This window comes from Hemitrygon akajei, chromosome 10 (genome assembly GCF_048418815.1).
Source record: "Hemitrygon akajei chromosome 10, sHemAka1.3, whole genome shotgun sequence".
NCBI lineage: Eukaryota > Metazoa > Chordata > Chondrichthyes > Myliobatiformes > Dasyatidae > Hemitrygon > Hemitrygon akajei.
This window is the reverse complement of record NC_133133.1, coordinates 164,515,890-164,531,373: the sequence shown is the minus strand read 5'-3', so window position 1 is coordinate 164,531,373 and position 15,484 is coordinate 164,515,890. Positions and strand designations below refer to the sequence as shown.

The 15,484-nt window shown below is 40.1% G+C and overlaps 1 protein-coding gene across 1 annotated transcript in view; it reads right to left on the bottom strand.

Annotated features, from left to right (window-relative positions):
- Positions 1–15,484, bottom strand: part of otogl (otogelin-like) — a 165,150-nt gene that overhangs the window by 91,482 nt on the left and 58,184 nt on the right. Inside the window, exons 27-28 of the mRNA XM_073057619.1 lie at positions 7,005–7,139; positions 2,067–2,213 (exon numbers count right to left, since the gene is read on the bottom strand). Coding sequence (XP_072913720.1) covers positions 2,067–2,213; positions 7,005–7,139 — 282 coding nt within the window. The remainder of the gene's footprint in view (positions 1–2,066; positions 2,214–7,004; positions 7,140–15,484) is intronic.

The following is a 15,484-nucleotide window of genomic DNA, read 5'->3' as shown; positions in this document are numbered from 1 at the left end:
GTGCCCCAGGCTACTGTGGGAGGCAAGGAAGGACATTGCTGAGCCTCTGGCGATGATCTTTGCATCATCAATGAGGACGGGAGAGGTTCCGGAGGATTGGAGGGTTGTGGATGTTGTTCCCTTATTCAAGAATGGGAGTAGAGATAGCCCAGGAAATTATAGACCAGTGAATCTTACTTCAGTGGTTGGTAAGTTGATGGAAAAGATCCTGACAGGTAGGATTTATGAACATTTGGAAAGGTATAATATGATTAGGAATAGTCAGCATGGTTTTGTCAAAGGCACGTCATGCCTTACGAACCTGATTGAAATTTTTTGAGGATGTGACTAAACACATTGATGAGGGTAGAGCAGTAGATGTAGTGTATATAGATTTCAGCGAAGAATTTGATAAGGTACCCCACGTAAGGCTTATTGGGAAAGTAAGGAGCCATGGGATCCAAGGGGACATTGCTTTGTGGATCCAGAACTGGCTTGCCCACAGAAGGCTGAGTGGTTGTAGACAGGTCATATTCTGCACAGAGGTTGGTGACCAGTGGTGTGCCTCAGGAATCTGTTCTGGGACCCTTACTCTTCATGATTTTTATAAATGACCTGAATGAGGAAGTGGAGGGATGGGTTAGTAAATTTTCTGATGACACAAATGTTGTGGGTGTTGTTGATAGTGTGGAGGGCTGTCAGAGGTTACAGCGGGACATCGATAGGACGCAAAACTGGTCTAAGTAGCAGATGGAGTTCAACCCAGATAAGTGTAAGGTGATTCATTTTGGTAGACCCTGTTCAGATCCCACTTGGAATACCGTGCTCAGTTCAGGTCACCTCACTACCGGAAGGATGTGGAAACTATAGAAAGGGTGCAGAGGAGATTTACAAGGATATTGTCTGGGTTGGGGAGCATGCCTTATGAGAATAGGTTGAGTGAACTCAGCCTTTTCTCCTTGGAGCAACGGTGGATGAGAGGTGAGCTGATAGAGGTGTATTAGATGATGAGAGGCATTGATTATGTGGATAGTCAGAGGCTTTTTCCCAGGGCTGAAATGGCTAGCATGAGAAGGCACAGTTTTAAGGTGCTTGGAAGTAAATACAGAGGAGATGTTAGGGGTAAGTTTTTTTACGCAGAGTGGTGAGTGCATGGAATGGGCTGCTGGCAACGGTGGTGGAGGCAGATACGATAGGGTCTTTTAAGAGACTCCTGGATAGGTACATGGAGCTTAGAAAAATAGAGGGCTATGTGTAACCCTAGGTAATTTCTATAGTAAGGACATGTTTGGCACAGCTTTGTGGGCCGAAGGGCCTGTATTGTGCTGTAGGTTTTCTATGTTTCTAAACAACTTTTGTAGAAAAACTTGCCAAGAACAATCATAGTCTTGGACATGGCACATAACGAATGAATTATCCTATCAACCTGCACGCGTTTGGGGCACAAGAGGAAATCAAATGGCTCAGAGGAAATGCACACAATTGCAGTGAGAAGGTGCAGGCTCCACTTGGGCAGTTCCAGACAACAGGATTGAACTGGGGGCAGTAGTGTTACGCACCGCACGACTGCGCAGTTACCCATTAATGACACAGGCTGGTTGCAGATTGTATTGCTGTAAGAGGCAGTATGATTGGGAATGCTGTTTGAAATGAAGGCACTGAGCCTTCAATCTGCAGTCAAGGACCAGACCTGGATATTAAAGAGCAAGATAGGAATTCAGATTCAGGTTAGGATTTTGCCCCACCTACTTTCAAAACTTAGGAGCACAAACACGAAAAAAAAAATCAACAGATGCAGGAAATCCTAGCATCACACACAAAGTGCTGGGGGAATGCAGCAGGCCAGGCAGCATCTCTAGAAAAGGGAAAACAGTCAAAGTTGAGTTCCTCCAGGTTTTTGTATGTGTTGCTTCAAAGCTTAGTCTTGCATTTCATGGTGGTATGTATCTACAGGTTATAAAGATGCATGTCTACTTCAGTAAACCTTATCTTTGATATTTTCCATTTGATATGGTCAACTGTTTCCTTCAGTTTGTTAACTTAATACACTTCAGCTGGGTGAGGTTAAGTTGAACAAGACTACCTACCTGCCACTGGGGTCCAACCTGAATGTGAATCGTCGTCTTTTTGTCCCAGAACACTGTAATCTCCTGCTCTGGATAGTATATCACTGAGTAGTAACCCGCCTTCCACAGCTGAAAATCATTGGTTCCCCTTCTCACTCCAGACAGAGTCTAGGAGGAACAACAAGCACCATGAATAATTAATACTGTCTGCCTCTTTGGAGGTTTCCTAAGAACTTTTTTACTGAAAGGTGAAGTTGGTAACTTCTGTCATTAAAGCATTTATTGGTAGAACAATTGTCCTGTTCCCCAGTACACTGTTAGTCATTTTCAGTGGATTCTGGTTAATTGGGCCATCAGTTAATTGGGACAGCCAAGATTAGGACAATTCTTAAAGAATAAAAACTAATCCAAAAAAATAGCCAGAATTCTCTTCATTTATTTGTGACACAATGCCGCTTAATTGGGCCAAGTGACTGTTGCGGAAGTTTCTGACTAGCATGTGTGTGGCCATTAGACACAACACTGTGCTTAGAGCAAACAGTTTTTATACAGAGTCAGTTGCATGTGTTTGTGTTCAAAAAACAGTGATTTTTGCCATTGCTAGCTGTCAAGAAATATGCAGTAAAACCATTGGGAACTGCTTTGCTCTCTGCGGTTTCAAGCAATCAGGCTTGGAGATGCCAGAAATGGACAGAAGTGAAAGTGAAACAATTTCACTACTTCAACAAGTTAGGACCTATGAACAGTGTGAAGGTTTCGACAATCATCTTGAATGTTACAATGAAAAAGAAGATTTGGAAGATGCAATCATTGATAGCAATGCATAAAGGGAGTCCATTATCTACACGACAGTCAATCAAAAGAACACGCAGGATACACTGGATGAATTCCTCCATTGACAGATGTTAGGAACTTCAGTTTTATAGAACCATAGAACATTACAGCACAGAAACAGGCCTTTTGGCCCTTCTTGGCTGTGCCGAACCATTTCTCTGCCTAGTCCCATTGACCTGCACCTGGGCCATATCCCTCCAAACCCCTCTCATCCATGTACCTGTCCAAGTTTTTCTTAAATGTTAAAAGTGAGCCCGCATTTACCACTTCATCTGGTAGCTCATTCCACACTCCCACCACTCTCTGTGTGAAGAAGCCCCCCCTAATGTTCCCCTTAAACTTTTCCCTTTTCACCCTTAACCCATGTCCTCGGGGTTTTTTCTCCCCTAGCCTCAGTGGGAAAAGTCTGCTTGCATTCACTCTATCTATACCCATCATTATTTTATACACCTTGATCAAATTTCCCCTCATTCTTCTACGCTCCAGGGAATAAAGTCCTAACCTATTCAACCTTTGTCTGTAACTCAGTTTCTCAAGTCCCGGCAACATCCTTGTAAACCTTCTCTGCACTCTTTCAACCTTATTAATATCCTTCCTGTAATTCGGTGACCAAAACTGCACACAATATTCCAAACCTGGCCTCACCAATGTCTTATACAACTTCACCATAACATTCCAACTCTTATACTCAATACTTTGATTTATAAAGGCCAAATATGCCAAAAGCTCTCTTTACGACCCTATCTACCTGTGATGCCACTTTTAGGGAATTATGTATCTGTATTCCCAGATCCCTCTGTTCTACTGCACTCCTCAGTGTCCTTCCATTTACCTTGTATGTTCTACCTTGGTTTGTCCTTCCGAAGTGCAATATAGTACTGTAATGGTATTGATAGTACTATAATTTGTTTTGCATTTCATTTAAATACATTTCTTACTCAGTTAAATGGTATTTTGTCTTCTTATGCATTTTTAATTATTTCCATGAAACTTTGGCTTTAATTGAGTCAAAATCTACTGGTTCTGATGCATTCCAATGAACTAGAATCCACTATATTACAGATAAACTAACTGGCTCCTGAATAGTAACCTTAGCAACTAGCATTGCAAAATAAATACAATACAGTGCTCATTGTAATAATTTTTCATTGTCATATTGTACTGGGTAAGCAAATGTGAAAATATGTTTGATCCTTTCTGTTGCATTATTCACTGTACTGAAATCAAATGCTTTTGGATGGCAGAAATTCATTTCATATTTAGGTTACTGATCACTAAAAACATTGTCCACAATAAATTAGGCATTTATTTATTTATTGAGAAACAGTGTGAAATAGACCCTTCCAGCCCTTCAAGCCATGCCACCAAGCAATCCCCTGATTTAACCCCAGCCTAATCACAGGCTCCAAGGGTAGTCATAGCTGAAGGGTGGTAGTGGGGACAAGCTCCCACTGCTAAACAAATGCTCTTCATGGCGTGCGTCTCAAACAGCCTCTGACAACCAAGTCCAACTCCTGGCCTTCATGTGTGGCATAGTTCTTATGCCCAGCGGAGCTGTTCTCACTGACAAGAGAAGGGGCAAAGGTGGACCACTGTTGCCTTAAAACCAGTTGCTCCGGGCAGATGGGGCTCATTGACCACGGATGGTAGCTCATCTAGGAGAGGGAAAGCTCCGATTTCAAACCTCCGCTGCCTTGCGGCTATACCCGCTCACGGGAAAGGCTTTGGGAGTAAACCCCGAGGAAAAATCCGGAGTCCCGAAGGCGGCTGACTGCTGTACCCAGCACCGGCTCGGCAACTCCTGCGATGCTGCTGGCACCAAACTGTATCGACTTTCGTCGTTCCTTTGGACCCCGCATCAGCATGGAGAGGGGGGTCCCACTGCATGGGCAACAGACGGATCTCCATATCAACTCTGCCCTGGCTTGCGCGCTGGAGAAGCCACTCTCAGTGACTACCAGAGGCGCAGTACCCATGGTCGACCACGACCGACGGAGGTCACACAAACACAGGATCATAAGACAACTTACAATGATCAATTAACCTATCAATCAGTACACCTTTGGACCATGGGAGGAAACTAGAGCACCCAGAGGAAATCTACATGGTCACAGAGAGAACGTACCAACTCCTTACAGGCAACAGCGGGAATTGAACTTAATCACCTGTACTGTAAAGCACTGTGCTAATCACTATACTACTGATATGCCAGAACTACATTCAAAGGTATACAATCAAACACTAAATCTAATATTCTTCTTATAAAGTGAATCTGTGGAACACAGACAATTTTGGAAAAATGAAAAAGAGTGTTAAGTTTAACGGGATTTTGCTAAAACAAAAATCAGTGAGAGTAGGGCAGATAACAGACTTTCAGTGTGGACACTCTCCTGGCTTCCGTCCTGACTTTGGGTGATAATGGTTAACTTCTGTGACTTCACTACAATCCATTGTGAGAGTTGCCTGTGTTCAACGCATGAAATAAATCAGAATGTTTACTGGAAAACAGATCTATAACCAAGTGAGTAATTTGTGCTTCTGCCCTGATGATTCTGTGAGGCCTATGGGACTTGTTACCTACACCCAGAAGTCTCTGTGCTGGGTTTCACCAATCAGATAGGAGCTGGCTCCCTGAAGAAAGTTCGCATCACGTGACTCACTCAAAGTAAGAGGAATCTTTCGGGCAAAATCCTACAGGTATGAGAGCTGCCACGCTGGTAAACTGAACTGCGGTCTTCTGGTCTTCCAATCACAATATGAGCTGCAGTAACCTTCTTAACAAATCAATTCGATGGTTATTTTATTGATTTATTTATTTGTGGGATCTAGACATTGTTATCATTTAAATACGCATTTACTGTTCATCCCCAATTGCCCTGGAAAGGCAGTGAAACATTTAGAGTCACACAGAGAGTAAAATGGGAAAAAAATTACATCTTTGTTTACTTGGCGACACGAGATTTCCTTCCCTGAAGGATATTAAGAAACCAGATGCTTTTTCATATAATAATACAATAGAATTATTATGATTATTAAGACAGGCATTTTGTTTAAAATTTAAGTTTATTTAATTGCTTCAATTTAAAATCCTTAGCTGCCGTGGTAAATATGAACTTCATTGGAGTGTGAATTGTTTGTACTCTAATTTGTTTAACTTAATTGACTCAGAGTCATAGGAAAGTACAGCACAGAGAGACACTATTTTAAATGATCCATGCCGAACCATTTAAACTGCCTACTCCCACCAGCCTGCACCAGGACCATAGCCCTCCTTACCACTACCATTCACCTACCTATCTAAACTTCTCTTCAACATTGACATGCTCACATGCACCACTTGCTCAAACAACTCCTTCCACACTCGCACGACCCTCTGAGTGAAATCTCACCTCATGCTCCCCTTAAGCTTTGTACATTTCACTCTTAACTCATGACCTGGAGTTATAGTCCCACCAAACTTTAATGGGGAAAAGCCTGCTTTCATTTACCCTATCTCTGCCCCTCATAATGTTGTATACCTCTATCAAATCTCCTCTCAATCTATGATATTCCAAGGAATAAAATCCTATCCTATTTAATCTTTCTTTATAACTCAGGTCATCCAGACCCTGCAATGTCCTTGTACATTTTTTCTGTACTCGTTCAATCTTATTTACATCTTTCCTGTAGGTAGGTAACCAGAACTGCACACAATTCTCCAAATTAAGCCTCACCAATCTCTTACACAAAGATGCCAAAGATGTAAAATCCTGCAAAGGTGCAAAAGCCTTCAGGTATCATGGCTTGAAGATCCAAGATTCCCTTTGAAAACTTCACCCACATTTCTTTCAACTCTATCCTTCTCACCAAGGTTTTGATTCTTTGCCCTCATGTTTCCTTTGTTGCTGGTTCAGTATCAATGCTTTGCTTTAACAATACGTTTGGCGATGCATTGTGAGATAATTGGTTGTATTGAAGGTGTTATTAATTGGTGCTTCTAAACCTAGCAAATCGATTCCCACCACAAAACAAATCCATATCAGGTGGTTGGGGTGATATGAGATTAGAAATTTAGAAGCAGAAAATTATAATTTTTGGATATTTATGAGACAAAAAAAAAGAAAAAAGATCAATTTGGACACTTACTGGTTTCCCAGAGTTGTCATTAAAATTAAGATGGGTGCTTCCAACAGAAATAATAAGGGACTTCATGCAAATTATTCCATTATCATAACAATCCACATTTTGAGCTGTTATGGAAACATTCAAATTGTTGGTGCTCTGGAAAATAGAGAAAAAATTGTTAGTTTCTTCACGATTCCATACTGTATTACTTATGACTGCATGACTCTATTGCATATTTGTTTCAATATATTACAGAGTATATAATTTATTAACGAATCATGAACAAGTGTAAGTCTTCTGATGTCACACATTAACCCATGTCAATGCTTCTTAAAACCTCATTTTGGAAATACCATGTTTCATCAAGCATCATCAGCAGTTATTGAAAATAGATAGATAGATAGATAGATAGATAGATAGATAGATACTTTATTCATCCCCATGGGGAAATTCAACTTTTTTCCAATGTCCCATACACTTGTTGTAGCAAAACTAATTACATACAATACTTTTGAATTAAATATATGATATGCATCTAAAAATATGATATGCATCTAAATCACTATCTCAAAAAGCATTAATAATAGCTTTTTAAAAAAAAGTTCTTAAGTCCTGGCGGTAGAATTGTAAAGCCTAATGGCATTGGGGAGTATTGACCTCTTCATCCTGTCTGAGGAGCATTGCATTGCATTGCATTGCAAAATAAGAAGTTTTATCTTGAAGCATGAATGTTTTGACTGACTAATCAAATTGAAATAGCAACAAGCAGTTGGACACAAACTACAGATGTTCAAATGTAAAAGTCTTTCCAGTACAACGTAACTGAAGATAATTTAGTTCCAGCATGGAATGGAATAACAACCATTTCTGAGTTGAACTGAGCTATTTCAGATATTTGACCGGGTACTTCCCCTTGCCATTTACTCTTACACACTTTGTCGTGTTCTCCATTTTAGTCCCACCTTTCTTCTGCAACACCTTGATATCAAATAGTTCATGTTATTCTGAGGGACACCCATTGTCAAGTGCTCCTTGGAATTACTAGATTTACAAAGATTGATTTAGAGAATTTGAATTTATTTAAATCTTACATCTGTCCCACAATGGGAGGGAGTAAAAATCTTTGTGTTATGACTCTGTCACAATGTACAGACATGTGAATTAATAAGTCTAATGGCTTATAGAAAGAAGCCGTTCCGTAGCCTGCTGGTCCTGGCTTTAATGCTGCGGTACCATTTACCAGACGGAAGCAGCTGAAACAATTTATGGTTGGGGTGACTGGTGTCCCTGCTCTTGTCCTCACGTACCACCCCACCAGCCTCTGCATCCAGCACATAATTCTCTGGAACGTCTGCCATCTCCAACGGAATCCCACCACTAAGCACATCTTCCCTCCACCGCCCCCCACCCACATCCTGCTTTCTGCAGGGATCACTCCTGACATTACTCCCTTGTACATCCATCCCTCCCCACTCACCTCCCTCCTGGCACTTAACCTGGCAAGTGGAAATAGTACTATACCTGCCCCCTACACTGCCACCCTCACTACCATTCAGAGCCCCAAGCAGTCCTTCCAGGTGAGGCAACACTTCACTTTTGAGTCTGTTGGGGTCATTCACTGTGTCCGGTGCTCCTGGTGTGGCCTCCTGAACATTGGTGAGGGCCGACGTAAATTGGGAGACAGCTTTGCCAAGCACCTACACTCCGACTGCCAGAAAATGCGGTATCTCCCAGTGGCCACCTGTTTTAATTCCGCTTCCCATTCCGCTATGTCTATCCATGGCCTCCTCTGTTGTCACAATGTGGCTACACTCAGGTTGGTGGAGCAACATCTTATATTCCGTCTAGGTAGCCTCCAACCTGATGGCATAAACCTCGATTTCTCAAACTTCAGGTAATGGCCACCACTCTCCTTCACCATTCCCCACCCTCTTTTCCCTCTCTCACCTTGTCTCCTTGCCTTCCCATCGCCTCCCTCTGGTGCTCCTCTCCTCTTTTCTTTTTTCCATGGCCTTCTGTCCTCTTCTATTAGATTCCTCCTTCTCCAGCCCTGTATCTCTTTCACCAATCAACTTCCCAGCTCTTTACTTCATCCCTCTCCCCTCCCAGTTTCACCTATCACCTTGTGTTTCTCCCTCCCTCCCCTCCCCAATCTTTTAATTCTACTCCTCATCTATTTTTCTCCAGTCCTGCTGAACAGTCTTGGCCCAAAACATCGACTGTTCTATTTTCCATCGATGCTACCTGGCCTGCTGAGTTCCTGCAGTATCTTGTGTGTGTTGGCCAAAATTGTCTGGCCTAGTTTTAGGACAGAGAAAAGGTAACTTATCAAGTTGAAGATGGCTGGTCTAAGGATATTATCCTGTGCGATTCTACCAACTGAAGTAGAATTTGCAAGCTTTCTTTAAAATCCATTAACATCCTCCAGTTTGGTATATTATCAAATTAAACCATAGATGATCAGTGAACAACCTGTGAACAATTTTGCTCTGTTCCTTAATATTTATAGAGAAGCATTAAATGTTATGGTTATATCTTGAAAAAAAATGCAGATCTGGTGAAAGAAATACAACTTTAACATAGAAAGAGGCACTAAATAGAAACCTCCATGTCCCCGAGTTTAGCTCTGGGAAGCAGAAAGCATAAAATTACTGAAACAATTTGCCCTTTGTTGTCCTTTCTTAACTTTGAGCTGTTTATCCATTGGATTTGACATTTCATGGGGTTACATTACCACAATCCCGTTCTAATTAAAAATGCCTCTGATTTTCCCAAGATTAAAGCTTTGAAAATGTGCGGGTATCCATTTCTGAATTTACCCAAGACTGCTGCAAGGTAGGAAATATTCTCTAACTTTCATGCTTTTTTCCTCATGATTTGTATTCCAAAATCACAAATTTTATAAAAATTCGCCCATCCTGAAAAATATTCATTAATGTTCAAAAAAAAATTGCAGATAAAGAAATTGGAAGAGCATGTTTGCTGATCTGCTAGTTAACTAAATGACAAATTTACATCACTGAGGCTCATTCACACCAAGGTTATTGAAAGATGAAGGCCAAAATACAATCTAACAGCTGAGAAATAATGGAGATAATGTGCCTGACCCATTTTCATTGACATCCTTAATAACAGGCAGTAAAATACTCCTGGCAGATCTAGTGAAAAGTTGTTAACCTGAAACAGGAGCTTCTTCCTCTATTCAATCTGCCTGACCTGTTGAGCACAGTTTTCCACCATCTGCAGTATTTTGCTTTCGCCTTCACTAAAGAGACTTAAAAATTATGCTGATTCTTTCAGGCCTATGGTCCTGTTACTAAACAATAATAATTATTAAAAAAAATTAAATCACAATGGATAAAGTTAAAAGACTTACAGATAATTACCATGCCTATGAATTATGAACAAGGGCATGTCTTGTTTGATTGTTTAATAAAACCATGGCTGTTTTGATTGCAACCTCATCTTCACGTTCCTGACTATCCTCTCACCCCTTGCTAATCAAGAATCTCTCGAGATTGATAAATATTTCCCTCTGTGAGGTTAAGGACTTTGCCACAAGAAAGGAGTAACAAAAAAGGGAGTAAGAATTTAGCACCTTGACATGCTCTTTGGACTTGTGTTATTATTTTATATTGCCTGCTGTCATCAGTTAATCCCATGAATTGTCTTGAATCTGCCATGACTACAATGTCACAGGGTCATAACAGGAAATCTTAACTGTGCACCAGCGGCTGGAATATACTACATGGTACTACACTGGCTGGATCTGGTGGTTCCTATTGGAACTGCTGACTTTGAGCCACTGGAATTTCAGTAAGACCTAGACTTCCCTTACATGCGCTATAAAATGGGGAATTCTGGGATTTGCACAGTCTTGCAAGACTGGAAGATTACCACTCAACACATAGGCTGGGTTAGACTTTGAGTCACACCTAGGATGAGGCCTGTTGATTGGCAAGGAGTCCACTGCAGTTACAGGGTTTAAAAAATAAAGCATTGGTCAGCTGAGGCAGAGATTGTGCTTTTTGTCTTTTTCCCTCTGAGCTCTGTAAGTCTTCAGAACTTTCTACCTCAAAGTGTAATGGGCGCAAAGTCTAAATAATCTTAAGGTAAAGAAGAGTGATTCTTGATAAACAAGGGGTGACAGGATAGTCAGGAACATGAAGATAATGTTGCTATCAAATCAGCCATATTTTAATTAAGCAATCAAAGAAGAGACCACGTGAAATACACCTGTTCCTATTTCATATGTATGCTAGTTATCTGCAAGTATTTTAATGTTTTTATTAACTTTATCCTTTGTGATTTTGAAGGTTTTAACAATAATTCAATAGTTGATATATGTCACTGACTATCAGAGACATTCAGAAACTCTTCATATCATTGCCAAATTTAACAATGACGAAGTTCTGCCTCCTGTCAAAATATTTCCGGAATGTTCTAGGGTGGGGCCACTGCATCATCACCTGCAGTCTGATCATCTCTGGTACCTTACCTCCTGACTGAAAGGGCACGGGATCAGCTCTACAGCCTCAAATGAGTGCACAAGGGAGAGGAGCACAGGCCAGGTGTTGGGCTGGTCCTGAAAGATTCAGCATCACAGTTTTGTTTCTCTTTAGTGAAGGCAAGCCCAACGGGGTCAGGCAAAAGAAAGGTACGACAGATGGTGGAAAACAGCACGTGCTCAGCAGGTCAGGCGGCATCAATGGAGGGAGAAGCATTTGTTTCAAGTTAATAACTTTTCGCCAGATCAGGGGTTCAATGACAAACCTGGGGGTGGCCCATCGTGAGCAAACTGCAGCATGCCTAGGCAGAGGCAGGTTAATGTGAGCACGGCAGTGAGAAATTAAGATGACAGATGCATGCAGACGGTTTGTCATAAAAAAAAATTTAAGAGCTAGTCCTGATGAAAAGTCATCAGTCTGAAACAATGTTTCTGTCATTCAAAAGATGTCTTCTGACCTGTCTTTTTTATTATCTGCGGTATATTTTTTTAAATCAAACATAGACTTTGTAACTATAAGTGGCTAATTTACATAAAACTATGAATAAATAGTATATTTCCATCATCAGATTATAAGACCATAAAACCATAAGATATACAATTGGCCCAACGAGTCTTCTCCACCACTTCATCATGGCTGATCCATTTTCCCCCAAGCCTCAACTTCCTGCCTTCTCCCCTATCCTTTCATATCCTGTCCAATCAAGAATCTATCAACCTTGAAATGAAGTCACTACCTACTGAAATGTCAATCACAGAGTGTTTCTGTTTGCCTTTCTCTCCTCAAAGTTCAGAAAGATCAGCGTCAGTTTTTGTATGGGAACACCAATCCTCCTGTCCATCAGCCTGGAGTCTCACACCTGTTTGTGACTGAGGTTAATTCCGTTTGCATAACTTGCATAAGCCTGCAGAAATCAGCACATTGTTTCTGCATAATCTCTTGTGTTCAGGCCGGAGTTCTGATTCTAAAATAGATATTGTGTAACAATGTAGTTACTTTCCAAATAAATAAACTACTGGCTTTGCTACTTTAATTGCATTCTGGAAAATATGTTTGTTGCAAGTTCACCTCACTTACCACAATGGGCTGGCCTATTGATATTAGTATAAATTATCTGGAGTGTTTTTGTTTGATAATTTGCTACTGTGAAGTTCCTTTGTATCTGGTGTACATTTCTCCTGAGCTTCAAACACTAGGCAAGTAGACAGAAACCGGAGGCTTGACAACGGGAAAAGTAATCCTATGTATGAAGGGTTCCAACCCTGGTCACGAATCCAAGCAATTACAAACCATATTTTCAAATTAATTAATTTCTGAAATTAAGGTTATAAGAACCTAACAAATAACTTGAGAAACTCCATTGGACAAAGAGGTTCCCACTGATAACTTCAATAAAGCAAAAGTCCACAGAGTTTCAGTTCTGAAGAGTTAACCTCTCATATTCTTGTGGTAAAAGCAATATGGATAAGTTATTAACTACTGTAAATCTCCCTCAATGTTAATAGTTGGCAGGAAAACTGGGGTGGGGTGTGGGGGGGATGAGACTGGCAAACTTGTGACAGAGAATAGGTGAAAGAGAAATTAGTGGGGAAAAGGGAGTGTGGACATAGATACAATGGATCAGACTTACTCCTGTAAGGAAAAATATAAGCATATCTGATATAAATATACAATCTGGAAGCAATGTACATTTTAAATATGCAACATTGCTTTCTTTTAGCCTAAAGTAATGAACATTGCTACCAACTCCAAACGTAAATCTACATTGGTGGAACAGATCCCTCAATGCGATGGAAAATTTTGCAGGAACCCATATAATGGTCACTGTCAAGTGCAGCTGTTTTATATGTGAAAACTCTAAGTACTCCACTGGCAATTCAATCCGTTTGGATACACACGCAGGACACCTGCAATTCTTCAATATGGGTTTACCAGCATCATGGATTTAAATCTATGATCTTTCATTGTGATAAAAACTATTTCACAACATGATACATAATGTGAGTAGTTTTAACTGTTGTTGCAAGTTAATTTGTAATTATCCATGTCTGGGAAATAACATTAAAATGACCTTCAACACACACAAAATGCTGGTGGAACGCAGCAGGCCAGGCAGCATCTATAAGGAGAAGCACTGTTAACGTTTCGGGCCGAGACCCTTTGTCAGGACTCAGTGTGTTTGCTCTTAAAATTACCTTCAGTGTTTTACGCTGTTAAGATAGAACTAGTTGAGGAATCCCCCTTCCCCCTTCCTTTATTCCCCACTCTGACCTTTTATCTCTTCTCACCTGCCAGTCACTTCACCCTGGGTTCCCTCCTCCTTCCCTTTCTCCTATTGTCCACTCTCCTCTCCTATCAGATTATTCCTTCTCCAGCCCTTGACCTTCCCCACCCACCTGCCTTCACCTATCACCTTCCAGCTAGCCTCATATCCCTCCCCCCACCTTTATATTCTGGTGTCTTCCCCCTTCCTTCTCAGTCCTGAAGAAGGGTGTCAATCCAAAATGTTGACTCTTTACTCAGTTCCATAGATGCCGCCTGACCTGCTGAATTCCTCCAGCATTTCGTGCCTGCCACCTAAATCTTTATTGAAATAAATTGCTCCCAAATGTTATTGGGTCTCTAATGCAATTATGCTTGTTCACTGAATTTCCTCCAAGTTTTTACATATGGCTTATAAAATAGTTTTACAGTCTTCATTTTAACTAGGTAAAAAAAAATCTGTTTATCTTCATTCATACTGGCATATTGTCCATCTTTGATTTGATCTTTTGGGAAGCAAGTATAAATTTTGACAGTTTTCACCATTGTAGCTCCTAAATGTTTTGTGTGTGAATGATGGTCAACCCGTCTTTAGCAAAATGGGTCCAACACTGTGGTGTCTTCTAGTCCAACTTTTCCTCATTAGTAATGTTCATGTATAATTAAAAGCAATGAGAAATATGTTGGCTGTAAGTGTATGTCTGTAGTATGTTTTGAAATGAAATTTCTCACCATTAAGATTAAATTGATGCAATTTTTCCACAACATTGTTCCCACAACTAATGATCTCACTTTAAGGACCATCCCTTGATCTCAAGTTCTTGTCATTTATTGCTATTTATTTATATTTGCATTTGCAAAGTTTGTTGTCTTCTGCACTCTTGATCTTTCATTGATTCTGTATTAGTAACTATTCTATAGATTTGCTGAGTATGCCAATAGGAAAATGAATCTTAGGGTTGTATATGGTGACATATATGTACTTTAATAAAATTTATTTTGAACTTTCAACTGCAGATTGTAACATAAAACATTAAAATGTAGCTCATATATTTCCATCGCAGTTCTAACAATTTTGAAACAAGTGTCTGTAGTGTTTTTAAACGCTGTTTCTCAATGATCTGTGCTGTTACAGGAATATTTCAACAACTGAGATAATTTGGTGATGTTAGGTTTACGGGCCATTTTGCATGTACACATGACTAAAAACAAAGCTGTCTTTCAGTGAAAATTAATAAATGCAGTGGTGTTTCCTAACTTTCATCAATGGCTGTTGAACAAACAACAGAACAATTTATAGTTCTTTTATCCCATTGATTCCTCTCAATTTCCTTCTTAATAATATTAATTTAATCTTAAAATAAGCTAAACTAATGGAAAGTACAACCAATAGATAGGCTAATTGCTATATTGCCAGATTAATTAACAAGCTTGCAATTCTATTTCTCAAGTTAAACTTCATTAACTTTACTATGTGCATTTGAATAATGTTCCAACTTATTATATAATATACTCACAAAAGCAAATACTTTGAATTGTTGAATGATAAATTAATGACAAATGCAACGACAGACTTGATTGCCTGTCGAAATTTAATCTGCCGTCCTGCTGAAAGACAATTTTCAACTTTGGTACCAATTTATTTCTGCTAATTCAAGGCAAATGGCAGAATACAGTGTGATGTTATTAAAGTTTCATGGCTAATTTAATCTCTAATGAACTAAATCTGAC